Source organism: Peromyscus maniculatus, chromosome 1 (genome assembly GCF_049852395.1).
Source record: "Peromyscus maniculatus bairdii isolate BWxNUB_F1_BW_parent chromosome 1, HU_Pman_BW_mat_3.1, whole genome shotgun sequence".
In the NCBI taxonomy this organism is placed as follows: Eukaryota; Metazoa; Chordata; class Mammalia; order Rodentia; family Cricetidae; genus Peromyscus; species Peromyscus maniculatus.
This window is the reverse complement of record NC_134852.1, coordinates 212,295,691-212,313,237: the sequence shown is the minus strand read 5'-3', so window position 1 is coordinate 212,313,237 and position 17,547 is coordinate 212,295,691. Positions and strand designations below refer to the sequence as shown.

The 17,547-nt window shown below is 47.7% G+C and overlaps 2 protein-coding genes across 6 annotated transcripts in view; both read left to right on the top strand.

The window, feature by feature from the left end:
• The window catches only part of Hspa12a (heat shock protein family A (Hsp70) member 12A), a 157,765-nt gene extending 152,733 nt beyond the window's left edge, over positions 1-5,032 (top strand). For all 3 annotated transcript variants that reach the window (XM_015997188.3, XM_076563404.1, XM_006978455.4), the window contains one exon: positions 766-5,032. In XM_015997188.3, coding sequence (XP_015852674.1) covers positions 766-1,403 — 638 coding nt within the window. In that variant the 3' untranslated portion in view covers positions 1,404-5,032. The remainder of the gene's footprint in view (positions 1-765) is intronic.
• Positions 5,033-6,148: 1,116 nt separating this feature from the next.
• On the top strand, positions 6,149-13,318 carry Spmip5 (sperm microtubule inner protein 5). 3 transcript variants are annotated; one of them, XM_015997091.3, is made up of 6 exons: positions 6,149-6,282; positions 7,365-7,425; positions 11,096-11,314; positions 11,906-12,092; positions 12,900-12,988; positions 13,076-13,318. In XM_015997091.3, exons 2-6 carry the CDS (start codon positions 7,371-7,373, stop codon positions 13,204-13,206), a joined length of 681 nt encoding a protein of 226 aa, XP_015852577.1. In that variant the 5' UTR covers positions 6,149-6,282; positions 7,365-7,370; the 3' UTR covers positions 13,207-13,318. The 3 variants fall into 3 exon arrangements, with proteins under 3 accessions (XP_015852577.1, XP_042122171.1, XP_042122170.1); XM_042266237.2 differs by lacking the exon at positions 6,149-6,282 and adding an exon at positions 6,572-6,616; XM_042266236.2 differs by lacking the exon at positions 6,149-6,282 and adding an exon at positions 6,688-6,710.
• Positions 13,319-17,547: the final 4,229 nt, after the last annotated feature.

Genomic DNA, 17,547 nt, shown 5'->3' with positions numbered 1-17,547 from the left:
CTGAGGCAGACTAGTTGGTAGTAACCTGGATCTGGAAGCTACAAGGTTGGAGCCTTGTGGAATGGGCAGGGATTGGGTGCATCATGAGGGAGGCTGCTGGACGTGGCTCCGTATATTGTTCTCTAATTCTGCAAAGCTGAGAAAGCTGAGGACCTGCCCTTACTTAGGCTTCACTTTGGCCTTGAAGGTCAGAGGTCAAGAAACTCTGAAGCCATCCTAGAGTGACACGCCCTGGGAATTTATCTCGTCTGAAGTATCAGGATGACTTAGGAATCCTTGCCTCACTGGGAAAGAAGGAACTGTCTGGTGAACCAAGGGAGGGGTCCAGCAAGACAGAGTCTGTTCATGCTGTCATCTTGTGTGTCGGTTGTCCTCACCCAGAGACACACAGTAACCTGATGGAGAGTTTTTTTCAGGATCCAAACATCATACCCTGTATTCATCCCTCACCCACCTTTGCGAATATCAGAGACAATTATTTCTAGCAGCTTGGACTACATGTTTAAAGGAATACTATTGTTATGAAGAATGAATTCTAATTAAAGTCACCACCACCTCTGACAAATTAGGCTTCTACTTGGCACAGCCCTGGCCTTTGTTCCTAGGCATACAGTGTGTAAACCTTTCCTCATAAGACTAGCTCAGTACAAACTCCGTTCGATGAGCTCAGGCAAAGGCAGTGACCCCCACAGGCTCAGACAGCTGCGTTTCCCCCTTGCTGGCTTGCTTTGGGTAACCTGATCTTCCCTTCTCCTTCCCTTTCAGGGGACCTGTTTCAGAAGCCCGAGGTTTCCACAGTCAAGTTCCTCTTCCTGGTGGGTGGCTTTGCAGAGGCGCCCCTTCTGCAGCAGGCAGTGCAGGCCGCCTTTGGTGACAAGTGCAGGGTCATCATCCCCCAGGATGTGGGCCTCACCATCCTCAAGGGCGCTGTCCTCTTTGGCCTGGACCCTGCTGTCATCAAGGTGCGCCGGTCTCCTCTCACCTACGGAGTGGGTGTGCTGAACCGCTACGTGGAGGGGAAGCACCCTCCTGAGAAGCTGCTGGTGAAGGACGGCACACGCTGGTGCACTGATGTCTTTGACAAGTTCATCTCTGCTGACCAGTCCGTGGCCCTGGGGGAGCTGGTCAAGCGCAGCTACACTCCAGCCAAGCCCTCCCAGCTGGTCATCATCATCAACATCTACAGCTCTGAGCATGACAATGTCAGCTTCATCACTGACCCAGGGGTGAAAAAGTGTGGTACGCTCCGCTTGGATCTCACGGGGACCGGCGGCACAGCGGTGCCTGCCCGCAGGGAAATCCAGACCCTCATGCAGTTTGGGGACACTGAGATCAAGGCCACAGCCGTTGATATCGCCACCTCAAAGAGTGTCAAAGTGGGGATAGACTTCCTAAATTACTAATGTAACCGTCCCTCCCTGCCACCAACCCCCTGGGACTTGTCTGCATTCGCTGACCTCAACTTTGACTGTTCTGTCCCCAACCTTGACCCTTGCCATTGCCCACCTGAATTTCAGTAGGAAAGATGAGAACCAGGGAGAGAATTAACTAAGGATCTTTTTTTTTTTTTTTTTTTTTTTGAGGGTACGCTGGAGTCAGAAAAACTCAGAAATTAATATCAAGGTCTGGAAATAGAAAGTTCAAGAATCCCAAAGCAGCCAGCTTTCACAGGTTCCTTGGTGAGGAAATCAGTGCAGCTTGCCATGAAGAGGTCCCTGTAAGGGAGGAGTTAGGACACCCACTGCCAACTCTTTAGATTTAAAGTGAGATCTTTGAGCCAGGCGGGAATCTTCTTTAGAGGTCTTTTTAAATTATCTTGGATGGCAGTGAATAGGAGATATCAGCTTCCTGCAGTTAATTTCTTCTCTTTATCATGGGACTCAAATCGGTGACTCAGTGGCAACTTACAGTATTTTTAAGCTGGTGGGAGAAGACTGCCGGCACTATTTTAAGTTCTCACATAATTTAAATTCCAGGAAGGCTCAATGAAGGATAGGACAGCCTTGGCTAACTCAACCAGGATTGGGGAATGAGGGTAAGAATGCTGATACCTCAATTTTCCAGAGCAGGTAAAACTTCCTTTGGTAGAAATGCCCACTGAAGAGTTAGTGATTTACCCCAAATTACAGCGGCCCCCTTTTATTGACAGAAGATGCATTCTGAGGTCGCCTGACAACTGCCCAAAGCTGTGGATGGCACCAACCTTATCTATACTGAGTTTTTTCTATACTTACATACCTGTGATAAATTTAATAAAGTAGTAAGAGATTAGCAACAATAATGATGAAATAGGACAATTGTGAAAACACACTTTGATAAAATTTATATGAATGTGGTGGTCTATCGCAGCATATCTCACTATACTATACTGTTATGCATTTTTGGACCACAGTTGACTAGGGTTCACTGAAAACCCAGTAAATGAAGACACAGATCAGAAAGTAATTCCCAGAACCATAAACCTTGAGTTCAGAGGCTCTGCATAATTCTAGGTGATCTTAGTAGGAATTTAGTTTGAGAAAATGAAGTTTTTATTTGCCCTGTTTATATGTATCACCAAGCCCAGAAATCCAGCACAGCCCCTGGCTTGCAAACCATGCGCATTTCCAGTTAACCCCTTTCTTCCGGCTGTTCTTCATTACCAATAAGGAAATGTGAAAGGGGGTTCTGTTCCATGAAATGTCTCAATCAAATCTTCAGCTTTTCAAATTCACCTGAAAATAGTATGTAAACCTAGACCGGTAAATGAAAATGCCTTTTCTAAAGCGGGTCTGTGGCTCACCTGCCTCAGAATTGCCTGGGTGCTTGTCAAGAGCAGGTCCTGAATCTGCTGACTCGGGAGAGATGGGGTCTGCGTTTTGAGTGTAAGATGGGAGAATTCTGCACCTGAGATTTTGTGAAAGCTGAAGTGACCCCAGACCACAGCACGTGGCCTCAAACCTTCCTGTCAGATAAGAGGGGTTAGAGATCCACCTGCCTGGGGGTGGGGGCGCCTTTTAACCCCCAGAGAAGGAAAAGGACATCACAAAATGAACCCTGAGAATGAAGCTGCCCAGGGAGCCATTAAGTTCTATGTTCTTGCTTTCCCTCTGTGCAAAGCCAAAGCCAGTCTCGCCAACGTTCAGGAGCCAACTGAGGATAAAGAATCAAGAATCTGTCTCACAGTCCGTTTGATCCGTTCAAAGCTGCCTTTCCCACCTGCTGGAATTCATTCTGACTTCAAATCGCTGGAGACATACATAATGAATGAATGAATGAATGAATGAATGAATGAATGAGTGAATGAATGAATGAATACGGAATGAGGGAAGGGACTTCAAATGCAAGTTGGATTTGTGAACCCATCATCATAGCCAACATGTATTTTTAAGTAGCATTTTGAATTCCAACCTATTGTCTTCTTTTTCACACCACTTGCTGAATTCCCTGCTAGAATGTGAAAATGCTATCAAACCACAGAACAAGAGAATGGGACCCCAAACTGAATGGCAGGGTCTCAAATCCCAGCATCAGGATGCTTGCTAGGACTCTCCTGCTCACTCTGCCCCAGGAGCTCATGGGTCTCTTTTTGGTGTTTGCAGCCACAGTCCTCAAATAGACTTTCAATTTTGTTACAATGGATATAATTTTATGTATGTATATATAATACTAGAATCTTGTACAGAATCTTTATTTCTACTGTGTGCTTGTTTGCAAAGGAAAATACTCTTAATTTTGGTTAATAACACTGCTGCCTGTTAGCTCCACAGCTTCATTTCTTAATTGCTCTCACTGGTCACTTTTTGTGCTGATACCATGCAATGGACTATGATTGCAAGACTGAGCAATAGACAGAGGTGCCTTGGGTCAGAGTATTCTGATCACACAGACTACCCAGATCGACAGCCTCATCAGACCCTTCCACACTTGCACACCCTGCCCAAAGCTGAAAAGCTTCTGCATGAAGAGTCATGTATCAATTCTCCTGTCCAGACTTTGAGAGCTGAACATTCTGGTTCTGTAAGCAATGCCTACCCAAACGCTTCATGTCTCCAAGGGTGGTTGACCTCTCCTCTCTGGCAAGGCAGAGCGTGGCATACTTTGTGATCCAAGGGACCAAGTGGTACATACACCAGGGTCTCTGTTGGGTTGAATTAGTGTGAGCGGTATAGTTCAGCCCTTCTTTTCCTGGCTAATGTAAAGCACTCCTCACCTTATGCTAAGTCTATATTCCTTGCTCCTATTTCGCCTAAATGAGCTGATAGAAATCTGCAATGTTAGCAAACTGATGATGGAGGAGTGGTAATTTTACTGACTTCTTTCTGGCCCAGAGATGCAGCCCTAGTAGCCAAACTCTTTAAATAAAGCTCTCCAATCTATCCCTACCCCAGCTGAAATAATCTTATTAGCACACTGGATAAGTACACTTGGAACACATTCCCCAACTTAGGAAGTCCTAGAGGGTCTGTGGTCTTGACTAATTGCCCTTTGTGTATATTATCTGGTTACTTACCTTTTCTGTACACAGCAGGCATTCATAAATGCAGATTGTCAGACAAGTGGCATACAGTAGGAAAGAGGAGATGCTTCGGAAGAGGTCCTGGGGAGTGATGGCTGAGTCCAGGTTACAGAGCCTGCCCCCCACCCTTAGAATGTTATTTAAACCAAGTTTAGCTTTTAGAGTCCAGGTCTGGTTAATTGCCAGGGTAGCAAAGAATTGCATGCACCAATATACACAGGAGTCAAAATGCATTATTAATCGAAGATCGAATTCCACATTGTAGTGATGTAATCGTTGTGATTAGGCTGCATAGTAAGTATGCCGGGGAGTGGCTAAGGGGATGGCTAGTATAAAATGTGTTGGCCACAATATCCTAACACCTCTCATCTGCTTGAAATATGGAACAATATCCTAAGATCTCAGCCACTGGAGTCTTGTTCACTACAAGATAGAGCCAAACTTCACAGAATTTTGCAGCAGTCCACAACCAGACAGGATTGTGTCTGCAAACTCTTGTCTTCACAGATTCTAATAAAGTGAAACTCTGAATTTCATGTGGCCTAGAAATTTCTCATTTGGGGTTTATTGGTGGGACTGATTTCCTCCTGTCTCAAGTCCTTTTTCAGGTAGTTCAAGCCTTACTGACAGCCCTTCCTTTGCTGGGAACCAAAGCTCCATGGATGCCTGGAGTCCTGTCTCCTCCAAATAGGAAGGGTGGTTTAGCTATGGAGAAGGCAGAAGGGCAGGTCAACTGATGACTCACCACATCCAGATGAAAATCATTAAAAGTGTATAATGCCTGGGTTGTGCCTGCCCTTGGGGCATCCCTGCAGGCAGAGGCTATCTGTCTAAATTCTTGGCTTCCCTGGGGCATATTCTAAATTGGCTCCAGAAGTGTCTGCATGGCTTGAGGTGTGGTTCCAGGAGTCCAAGGGGGTGAAAAGGTGGTTGGCTCCACCTGGCTTGATCTGAAGTTGAGTCTCCAGAATAGCAAGATCCTGCCCTCTCCAGGGAAGCGCACTAACAAGCTTCAGGAGGGCCATAGAAAGCAGTTCCTTCTCCTTAGCAGCAGCAGCCAGGCAGAAGCACCCACGCCCCATTTGGTTCACACGGTTCCATCATACCGAGATTCAGCCAAATGAAATGATGGCTCAGGCCATCTTCTCTCCCATTAAACCACTGCTAGAAAGGAGTAAGACAACTTCCCCAAGCACACCTTCATTTTGGTAAGCGTCTGTGTCCTGAGACCTTGGCAGAAAACCGAAACCCCAGCTCTTCTAATGGAGAAAGATGTACTAGGCTGGGGAAGGTGCCTGTGTCTGGAAGCCAACGTAGACACAGATGGCCTTCTTTCCCAAACTGTCTCCTGCCCCTTGCTGGCCCTCACAGGGTGGGGATGGCGACCACTGGCAACCTCTGGGGGAAAATGGGAGTGGTTTTCGTCACACATCCCATCTGCGTTCACACCACCGAACAGGAGCTCGCTTCTCCTGATGGGGATGGGGCACTCAAGCTACAGGCATCTGCTCCCAGAACAAACGATTATGGGCAAGCGTTTGGACTTGGCAGTGCAGGGCAGAACTAGCCGCTGAGGAATTCGCGGCCAAGTTTACTGGGTTTACCAATTTCCTGGTTCCCCACCCTTACCCCTGGTCCCCATGTAAGGGGCGGGGCCAGCCCCAAATATCCCGGATGGATCCAGAATCTGCGCCCGCCCCCCTAGTGTGAACACACAAAGGCCTGGAAGAGCAGGCGGGCAGGCAGGGTTGCCTAGTTCCCGTGGGGGTGCTCGGCCCGCCCAGGTGAGAGCATGGCCCGGTGGAAGTGGGTGGTGAAGGGTCCTATTCTCTCCTGGACCCTGCCCTGCTTTTGTTCAGAAATCCCTCCAAGTGTTTCCCCGCCCCATTTCCTCACAGGCTGGCCTGGTTCTAACCACTGAGGGGACACAAGCATATCCTAGGACTTTACCCGTCATTGCTCATACTCCCCTTCACTCTAGAGCGTTGAAACAATCTCCTAGCCACAAAAGCATCACTTTACAGGGAGATGCACTAGCTTGGCAGGATAGGGCATAGATGAGCCACAGAACCCATATACAAACCTTGGTCCGTTGTGGCAGACTATTGATGATCCCTGGTGAGAGGAAGGATTTGCTCCAGAGGTGGTATCTGTCTAGCTGGTACTAGAATGGACACCCATCACCTCTATTCATCCCCTCCTTGGACTCCATGTTAGTTTGTGTGTGTGTGTGTGTGTGTGTGTGTGTGTGTGTGTGTGTGGTTTTCAGATCCAAGACCAGAATTGCTCCAAGCCTTTGTTGTAGGGGTCTCATATGCATTGAATAAAATTGAGAAGGGACCTTGTCACAAGATACTAGTAGCATCCTGTCCCCCTAGTTATGACACCCAAAATGTCTCCAGACATTGTCAGATACCAGTCGCTACCAGATTCTGCCTGAATTAAGAGTGGACTGTGGAGAAATGGGCTTCTTATCATTCCCTCATGCAAGTCGCTTTTACATGGTGGCTCCTTGGCCTGGCTCATCTTTCTATTCACAAATCTATGGCCATATGCATACAGTTTTATTAGGTTGATGAGTGGGTAGATGGATGGGAGGTGGTAGGAGGGGTATCTCTGGAAAGTGAGACACTCATAGGTGGAGATCCGCAATAAGCATAAAAAATAATGAGCCCTTGGTACCAGGTCTTTGGTTTATAACTAACTTAACTGTCAGCTAGCTTTGGGTGTGATGGTGGCCCTCCCTCTCAGTCTCAGCTCCTGACAAAGTCATTCTTTTATACCCAAGAACTCTTGCACATGCACACTAAGTCCTTGAGGCAGGGACTCTTGAGACCATTTCATGCCTCTTTCCCTTCACTGGCAGAGTAAAATGGAGTCTCCTGAGACCTTCATGAGAAAACAGCCCATCACACCAGGATACAGTGGTAAGTGACCTTCATAAAAAGTAGTCCTGGGCTCTGGCTTGTCTTGGTCATTGTCTGTGTCTAACAAGAGTGAAAGCGCTCCAGCTTCTAAGACACACATTGAGAGCACCCCCTGCCGCAGGAGGATGACAGTCAGTCGTGGATAACTGAGAAAACACTTAGGCCAACACTTCAAGAGCTGGCTGGGATACCAGAAGCATTTGACACCTGCTGGGTGGCTTGTGGATAGACAGAGAAAGAAAAGTTCTCAAGTCTCCCACAAGAGTGGTTCTTACCTTCTCATTCCTTCTGAGTCTCAAAAGGGAGACTGACCACCTGCCCTATCAAAGTTGTAGCCCTGAATGTTGTATGTCTAAGAAACCCTTTTATCTTTGACCGTTGGTCTCCATTTCTCTTTTTTTCTTTTCATTTATTTATTTTACATCCCAAACTCAGTTTTCCCTCCCTCCTCTCCTCCTGTTTCCTTCCCCTCCTCCCCTCCACCCTTCCCCCTCAGTCCACTCCTCTGTTTCTGTTCAGAAAGGGGCAGGCCTCTCATGGGTATCAACAAAGCATGGCACATCAAGTTGTGATAAAACTAAGCACCTCCCCTTGTGTTAAGACTGGGCAAGGCAATCCAGTGTGAGGAATAGGTTTCCAGGAGCCATCCAAAGCATCAGGGACAGCCCCTGCCCCACTGTTAGGAACCCCACAAGTAGACCAAGCTACACAGCTGTCACATACATGTAGAGGGCCTAGGCTGATCCCATGCAGGCATTGCTCTCCATCTCTAAAGGCTCTTCCCCCTCAAGCTTCTGAGAACTGCAAATAATTGACATGCTCAGTGATCCCTCACTTTTCACACATAGCTGGTTTCAGAAGGGGCTATGCTTGAAAGCATTCCATGGTTTTCCAGGCTCACCCTGGCCCTACTAACTAGGTAAGAGAATGTGTTTTGGATTTCAACAGTTCAGATTTATTTCACACCTCCCTTTGTCCACTGTCTACTGTAATAGCCTTCTCTATGTAAAGAGTGAATTCTATAAAATGGCAACCAGCCCCATCATCTGATTCTTCAAATGGATGTTTGTAAATTTGAATGTTTCCAGTCCCCCCCCCCCCTTATTAAGGACATTTTGGCTTTAGGGACAGCTTAAATGTGGAGCGATCTTACTTCTAGCTCATTAATTCTGTTTTCTGAGACCATATTCCCCCAGAAGACTGTGCTCATAGGTATTAGGAATTTGGATATGTCTATTTGGGGAATACAATGCACCTTATCATTAGATATTCTTTATGGTCATTATGATAATTAAAGAAGTCAGTATATGCACACTTCACTTGGTAGGAAGTCTTGTGTAACTAGGTATGTGAGTGTCATGTATATGCATACACATACATAAATATATAGATAAAAGTAGGCCTTGCTGGTAGAGATGCCACTTCGAAAAGGGCCTTAAGTTTCTGTGGCTTTCTCCATGACATCATAGGACATATTTTGATTGCCCAGGGCTTGGTGAAATAGTCTATAGTTACTTGTTTCTGTGACTGAGTACCTGATAAGGGACAATGTCAGGAAAAAGGAACTTATTTTGGCTACAGTTAGAACTACGACCCATGATGGTTGAGAAGGCTTGGCAAAGGGGGCTTATGGAGGGGACTCCTCACATTTTGATAGACCAAAATATGATATACCAGCCTTTTTCTTTGGGGCCACCAACCAGCTCCCAAATCATGACATGGAGACTTCTTATTAGTTATGAATGCTTGGCCTTATCTTAGCTCTTATTTTTAATCTGTTTCTCTTTATCTTCATTTTGCATCGGGGCTTTTGACCTTTCTTTCTGTATATCTCACTTTCCTGCTGTCTCTGTGTCTGTCTGTCAGCTGCCTGGCTTCTGGCCCCAGCTGTGTTCCCCTCTTTCTCCTCATTCTCTTCTTCCTTCTCGTCTTCTCAAGCCTAGCTATCTCCTCCTGTTTATTCTCTCTGCCTGCCAGCCCCATCTATTGTGGTGATATTTTGAACAAATAAAATTTACCTGAACATCAGAGGACAGAACAAGCCACCAGACTAAACATAGAGTCCAGGCAGTGGTGCACACAGTTTTAATCCTAGCACTCTGTGAGGCAGAGGCAGAGATCTGTCTGGATTTCTGTGAGTTCAAGGCCATACTGGGCTGCACGAGATTAATCCAGTTTAAAAGGAAAACAGAGCCAGGCAGTGGTGACACACACCTTTAATTCCAGCACTAGGAAGGTTCCAGACAGGAAGTGATATGGTTGGGTGGGAGGGAGGAGACAGGAACTCACTCTCTTTCAGGCTGAGGAGTTGGAGAGGTAAGAGGTGAGGTTGGCTGTGGCTTGCTCTGCTTCTCTGATATTTCAGCTTTCACCCTGATATCTGGCTCCGAGTTTTTATTATAAGACCAATTAAGATTTGTGCAACAGTCTATCCCTGTCCTGCCTGGCTATTGGCCATTCAGCTTTTTATTAGACCAATCAGGTGCCTTAAAGGCAAAGTGAAACAGCAACACATCTTTACATCATTAACAAAGGCAGCATAAACAAACGTAACACACCTTTACACAGCTGAAGTAATATCCCACAGCATAAACAAACGTAACACACCTTTACGTGGTGAAATGTTCCACAACACCAAGAAGCAGAGAGAGGACAGGAAGTGGTGCTGGATTATAAATCTTAAAGCCCGCCTCCAGCCGGGCCCCACCTCCTGACGTTTCCACAGTCTCCTGGAACAGTAGCACCGGACACCAAGTTTCAAACACATAAGCCCGTTGGAATACATTTTACACATAGAGCATAACGGATGAGGGGTCTGTGACTTCAGCTCTGTTGAGGTCAGTCTATTAGATTCTTCTAGAAGGTGCTTTCTTGGGGGTACAGGACTTGGAGCTGCTTCGTTCAGCCCCAAAGCCAGGCTTTCTTTCTTAAGCAACAAAGGCGAAAAACAATGAGCTGTAGTCCTGAGAGATACTTACTCTGCAGCTTAAAGCAAGTTCTTAACCAGTTTCCCTCATTCGTTCTTTTAGAAAACGGCTTTATTGTGGCAATGTTATAGGACTTAGGACTCCGCATCCCGTGTAAATGAATACTTGTGTTTTACCCTTACTAATTGTAATGATTACATGCTATTTCGTGGGAAATGGTGAAAAATTGTCCTAGGCGTGGGTCTTGCAGATAATGAATTTACCTTTTTATGTTATCTGTCTCTGCTTTTAATGGGCCTGCAATTTCTCTACGGTCTGGCAAGAAAGATCCCAGATTGCATTTGGGAAGTGTCAAGGAAAATAAGCTTTCTCTCAAAAAAAAAAAAAAAAAGATGAATAATTTCAGTTACTCCTCAGACTATCATTTAGGCCCATTAAATGCTTTCCCCATTTGCTGTTCAGCCTGACATGGGGGCTTTGCCATCACAGTGTATTACTGTCATATCCTTTGTTGAAGTGGACCTTCCCTCCCCAGCTCCAAGGTCATTTTTTTCTGCAGCCTTGGGAGGGACCAGCCATGGCGCGAACAACAACACCATTTGTATTAATGGCCTTTGGAAAAATACAGCGTTGGTGGCAGTGGAGGGGAGCCAAGTGGAGGGCTGCGGTGGTGGGTGCAGAGGCTGGTTCTCAGACGGCAGCCAGCTACCTCACTCAGGCTATGATTCCCTGTGCTCTCTCAGGCTTCATACCATGGCTCAGTTGCCAGGGAACCCCCAGCGAGGACCACATGAATCACTGCGTGAAAGCCTTCCAGGAGAGAACACAGAGATACAAGGAGCAGATGCAGGAATTGAACTGCTCTATTGCTAGCGCCCCAGCCCTGAAGCCCATCTGCTCTGAGGACACAGTCCTATGGACGCTGCATGAGTATGCCAAGAAGTACCACCCCTTGACTCTGGGTATGGCCTCCCCACATCAGCTTCTCTCAACCCTGGTCCTGAGTGAGATCCCAGCAGGTCATTTGTACAGCCAGAGAGAGTACCTAACCAAACACAGCTGATATCAAAGAGAAGGGACCCATCCCAGGTAGCTGGGGGAGGAGGGCAGCACCCTTGGGGCCCTAGGCAAGTCCCAGTGGACTTTGAGCATCAGCTCATGGATCTGTGGATGCCACTTTGGGAGTTTTCTCTGAGCAAGTCCTGCATTCACCCTAATGGCACTTCTGGTGATGATTCTGATATGCTTTCTCCCACCTGGAAGCTCTTCTGGATTTAGAACCCGAGAGCAAAGTGTGTCCTGGACCTACACTACCTATATTTCCTGGCTATGTCTCAGGCTAACAGTGGCATCTGCCTCCTTGGCTGCTGACAGAATGAAATAAGATGATCTACCTGAGAGAAGCCCTTCCCAGGATCACTGGCACAAAGTTGGGGATCTAGGTGTGGCCTGGGGTCTCTTGGGTTAACTGTTAATGTGCTGGGGGCTTGGGAGTGCTTCCCACCGTACTGTACTTCTCTGAAGCCCTCAGGACCCCTGCTGTCTCCTTGCAGAATGCAAGAATGTGAAAAAATCATTGGATGAGCCCCCCATCCCTGGCTGGGCAGGTTTCCTGCCCAGAGCCAGGGTCACTGAATTTGGCTGTGCCACAAGGTATACCATCATGGCCAAAAAGTGCTACGAGGACTTCCTGAATCGGATGGAGCAGGCCAAGAGGACACATCTGAAGCCATATGATCAGTAAGTGCAGCTTGCATTACCCAAAGCTGCAGGATGCAGGGAGCAGAGCAGAGGGGAAGGGACGGCAGGGCACACACCCGACCCCAGCGCTCCTATTACCTTGTCTTAGTTCTGGGTCTGGCCTGCTGTTAGAATGTGCCTTAATTGTCACAGCAGGGCCTTCCTGCAGGCAGCTGTGCCCTGGGGACAGGGAAGGACTGCAAACAACCGATGGAACTGTCTGTCCCAGCATTGGCTGACATGCTAAGGGATGCTAGGCATGGTAGCGCACACCTTTAATCCCAGCAGTCCTGAGGCAGAGGCCAGCAGATCTCTGTGAGTTCAGGGCCTGCTCTACATACTGAGTTCCAGGACAGACAGGGCTACGTAGAGAGACCCAGTCTCAAATAATCAAATAAAAAAAATAAATGAGGATGATCGGTTACAACATCTAGCGTCCTGGGGTTGGTTCAGTGGATCTGGCTGGCTGGGCAGCTGTCCTCTTCCTCGCTGCTCCACGTGCATCCCTCTGGAAGTTGTTTGCTTTGTTGAAGAGGACTGCCTTCCCCCAATAGAGGAGGACTGGTCTGCTGTGCTCCATGCTAGAACCTCAAAACAGTCTCTCAAGATGCCGAGGGAGGGAGCTGCCAGGGATACTGGAGCACTGTCCAAGGCGGCTCTTGTGTCTCAGTTACCATCCGTGACACAGGGACCGTAGTTCTGAACGTTAGGGTGGATTGTAAGGATTATAACACACTGTGCTTGCGCAGGCCTTGAATGCTATACCTCTTACATAAGGAGTAACTTCATGCTTTCTGCTTACTTTAGAATATACGGTGTGAGCTCTGCACAGCCTCCTGACCCTTCCCCAAAAGTCTCACAGCTCCAAGGTCTCCCACCCGAATCCTCTGTGCCAGGTAAGCAAGGGAGGCACTGTTTCCTTCCGACCTGCCTGCTCAGCTAGCTCGCCTGTGTGCAGCTCATGTGAAGGCTTTCTCTTCCAGGTCTAACCCCCGCGAGTGAGGGCTCCCGGGCTCCTGGAACCTGTGGCTGTGCTCAGTGGTCCAGTCTGTCGTGCAGCAGGAACGTGTATGGGGAGCCACCTTCCTCAGCAAAGACATTTGCAGAGGGCTAGAATCCTTCATCCTCCCGAAGAGGTGTTCAAAAGCCTGCTGCACTTGCATCAAATCCAGCCCCTCCCACTCTTTGGGCAGTGAGGAAATTTAATAAGAATTCTTTAACTGCTACCTGTGCCCTGCGTGATTGGCAATGTCACCCATGACGATCTTTGAATAGAGAGGTCACCTCTCAGCCTGCTAAGTTTTTTTTTTTTGTCTGAGGACAGGGGTGATGGGAGTTTTCAACATGTTGACCTGGTGAAGGGCCCTTCCAGGGTTGTCCCCTCTTGACACCGAGGTAACCTTGTATAGCTGGGCCAGGCTCTTCTTCGAAAGCCTAGCCAATCCTTCTCAATAGTCTAACCCTGGTGTAGACTGCCCGCAACCCTGGTACAGATATCCTACTCCAACCCTGGTTTTCTAGAATCCAAGTCCCTAGGGAGACTCCAGCTGGCAGACCCCAGCTCTGTGAGATTACCAGGGCTGTTTGAACACAGTACCCAGCGGGGTGGCTTCACCACACACGAAGTCCAAATCTGTAGGTTTCAGTTGCTGGGACCAAATACCTAAGAGGCAACTCAAGAGTGGAAGGGTTTGTTGTGGCCACAATTCAGGGGTTCAGAGTCGGTCATGGCGGGGGAGGCGTGGCAGGAACACGAGGTGGACAGACACACTGCATTTGCAGTCAGACGGGGGACAGAGCCAGGCTACACCAAACCTGGAGGCCCCCTAAGTGACACACTTCCTCCAGTGAGGCTCCGTCTCTTAAATGTCCTGCAGCATTCCAAAACAGCGCCGCCTCTGGAGGACGGTGTTCAAACACTGGAGCCTGTGGGCGACGTTTCACATTCAGACCAGGCCATAGATCTGCAGTCTCTGTCTTCTGGTCGCATGGCATTCCTCCTATGTGTCTGCAGACTCACTTCCTCTCGGGAACACTGGCCACGTTGGCACCGGAGTTCACTGTGCTCCATCCTGATGCAATCCTAACTAGTCAAGCCTGCAGGACCGTGTTTCCAAGTCGTATTCTGAGGTCCTTGTTTTTAAGGGACACATTTCAGTCATTAAGATTGGCTTTCTGTCTTTCCTGTGGCAGGCCAGGTGTCTGATTTCCTGTGGTAGCTGTCAGTACACAGAAGAAGTCATAGGGAGCTCTGAGGAACAGAGTCTGTCCATGGGCATCGAAACTCCTGGAAACTCAGAGCCCACTGTTACACGGATTCTAATTAGTCTTAATAATAAAAACCTGGAGCTGGATACGGGCAAATGCTAGAAGATCAGAGAAGCAGAGCAGCCAGCTACCAGAAGTGCTGGGATCAAAGTGTGAGCCACCGATGCCAGCTCTGTTTCTCTTTTAGACTGGACCAGTCTTATGTAGCCCAGGCTGGCCTTGAACTCAGAGATCCATCTGCCTCTGCCTCCTGAGTGCTGGGATTAAAAGTGTGTGCCACCACTGCCTGGCCTGCATGGCTGGCTAGTGGCTTAGCTCCGCACTCTGATCTCCAGGCAAGCTTCATTTGTTAGATCACAAACAAAATATCACCACAGCCCACAGAAAGAGGTTTTTTTGTTTTGTTTGTTTTTCTGGGAGCTCCTCACACAGCCAGGCCATCCTTGCTGCATAGTGCATAGTTGAGTTCTCTGGAAAAAAGAGCATGCTGAGGGTAGGGGAGTGAGTCTGAGTTGTTTTAAAGATATGTTAGGGCCAGGGAGATGGCTCAGTAGGTAAAGGCTCCTGCCATCAATCCTGATGACTTAAGTTCAATCCCTGGGACCCATAAGATGGAAGGAGAGAACCAACTGTGGTGATCTTTTATCTGTGCACCCCAACAAAGCTTATCTGAGGACCAGAGGACAAAGCTAGCCACTTAGTAAACACAGAGGTCAGGCAGCGGTGGCACACACCCTTAATCCTAGCATTCAGGAGGCAGAGATCCATCCAGATCTCTGTGAGTTCAAGGCCACACTGGGAACAGAGCCTAACCCTAACCCTAATCCCAGCACTAATTAACCATAGAGGTTTGGAGGTCTGTACAGATAGACAGGAAGTGATGTAGCTGGGTGGAGAGAGGAAGTGAGATGGAGGACACAGAAAGGATATAGGCATGAGTATACAGGAAGTAGCTCTCTTTTTGGCTGAGGATTTCTAGTGGTAAGGACGTGGCTAGCTTCTTTCCGCTTCCCTGATCTCTCAGTTTTTACCCCAATATCTGGCTCTTTTTTTTTTTTAATTAATAAGACCATTTAGCAATTCATCTTACAAACAACCCCCCATAAGTTGTTACCTCTAACTCCCACAAGTATGCTGTGGCATGTGTGCCTAAATACATTTTAAAAAATTAAAAATATATTGGAGTTGTTGTTTAAAGGAAAAAGCCACATCTCAGTAGAAGGTTGACATTCTCTTCATAGGGCTGAAGCAACGCTCCAAGATCAGTCAGGATTCTTCCAGGCTCTTCATCCCTGAAGGAGTGAGTGATCACACAACTCCACAAAGGCACCAGGAGGCAGGTCCCCCAGCTGCCTGGAGGTGTGTGGCCCAGGCCCCTGCTTCTCCATCAGCCTCTCCGAGATGGGCTGAGTGAGAAGAGCAGGCATGGGAGGTGTGTCTGCTTGGCCCTTCACGTGACCCACAGTGTGCAGGTAACCGTGTTGGGCTACTGGGGTCTTCGCAGTGAAATGAGACAAACTGGCATACTTCTCGCCTTGCCCTCCTCCCAGGAGTTTAAGCCTGTGTCAATATTTAATTTCTTGGCTAATTCATTTTACAGTAACTTTAAAAAAATGGCTGAAACTTAAAACCTCCAACAAAACCCCTGAAACAACCCAGTGAAGAGGTGATGAGATGAGGCCATTCAACTCCTCCACGGTCTGTTCTTTTCCAGGTCATGATCACCAAGTTCAGGGCGCAGGACTGCAATTCCCTTTGTCTCCCCAGGGCTGCTCTGCAATTCTTCTCCTGAGTCTTCATCTTTTCTGTTTCTCCCTAGCCTATAATTTCCAAGAGCTTCTGTCAGTCGGGAGGGGTGTATAGAGGTGATTTTTGTCTTGCAGCAAATTATCGTTATTAGCAAAGGCTGCATCCATAATGAGCTCATTCTTGCCACTAAAAACAATTCTATTACCTGAGAAGAAAAGAATCCCTGGGCCAACTGGGCCTTTTTGTCAGGATAGCTCAATCTTTGTGAATTAAAGTCCTCTTTTTAGGGGTCACCTTTGCTTTCTGTTGTACAGAAATTGATAGCCCTCCTTTAAGTTGGTAGAGAGGGGACACCAGTGGTCCCTGTCCCTGCCGCAGGTGACCAGCTGCCTGCAAACCTCCTTGCAAAGCTCTCAGTTATAGCTTTGACTTTGCTCAAGCGCAGCTGTGTGTGGTGTAGGCTGTAGATCCCCAGAGTTCACATCTCAGCTCTTTATTTCTGCACATGGGACCGTGGACACACCCCCTAAAACTCTGTGAGCATCGTATTCCTAATTTGTGAAATGAAGATTATGCAAGAGCCTCATAGCATCCTTATGATATTAAGAGACAAGACAGGTGAGGGACTGTGGCTGTAGCTTAGTGGTAGCGTGCCTGGTTACTGTGGCCAAGGTCCCGGGTTCCATCCACAACCCTGCTATGTTAATATTAGTTACACTTTACTTGTTGCTGGTGTCAAATACCCAACAAGAGGAAATTTAAAGAAAAGTTTATCTTCTCTTACAGTTCAAGAGGGTACAATATGCCATCATCAGGAAGACACTGGCTGTGGGAACAGAAGGCAGCTGATGACGTCACATCTGCAGTGAGCAAGCCAGAAAGCTCCCCTAGTGCTCCCCTCTTTATTCAGTTCAGGACTTCAGCCTGTAGAATGACGGCTGGCTAGACTGGGTCTTCCTACTCTGGACACTCCCTCACAGACAGGCCTAGAGGTGTGTCTCCTAGGTTATTCTAGATCCTGCCAAGTTGATAATTTGAAAACTATTACACCTATAAAACAGAACAAGACAAAGCCAATCGAAATAACAGTGTAGGAAGTCACATGGGACAACCAGTCTGTGCACTAAGCCCTCAGGCCACTCTGTGATCTGTGGATCTCTTCCTTGGCCATTGTCACAGTAAACAACTTCTAAAGAGCTGTGGCCTCACCCTGGGTCACCTTAAGGAGGTAACAGGTGAGAGGATAAGGAGTGAACACAAGAGTGTGAGGAGTGGGATGCAGCCTGCCCCAGGGTTTGGGTGGCCACTGTTGGCTTTGGGAGTCCTCAGGATCTGTGTTGCCGTATTATTGCTGGATGATCTCCATAGGAAAACAACTGTTTCAGGCTCCTGTCTTCTGTTGTAAGAATGATCAGCCTTCCTTGTGAGGTTGTTGTGG

What these genes read in the sequence shown, in the direction of transcription:
- Spmip5 (XM_015997091.3), top strand. Translation starts at nt 7,371, where the DNA reads ATGGAGTCTCCTGAGACCTTCATGAGAAAACAGCCCATCACACCAGGA. An exon ending in GTACCACCCCTTGACTCTGG is followed by an intron (nt 11,315 to 11,905) that starts GTATGGCCTCCC and finishes GTCTCCTTGCAG; the next exon opens with AATGCAAGAATGTGAAAAAA. An exon ending in CATCTGAAGCCATATGATCA is followed by an intron (nt 12,093 to 12,899) that starts GTAAGTGCAGCT and finishes TGCTTACTTTAG; the next exon opens with AATATACGGTGTGAGCTCTG.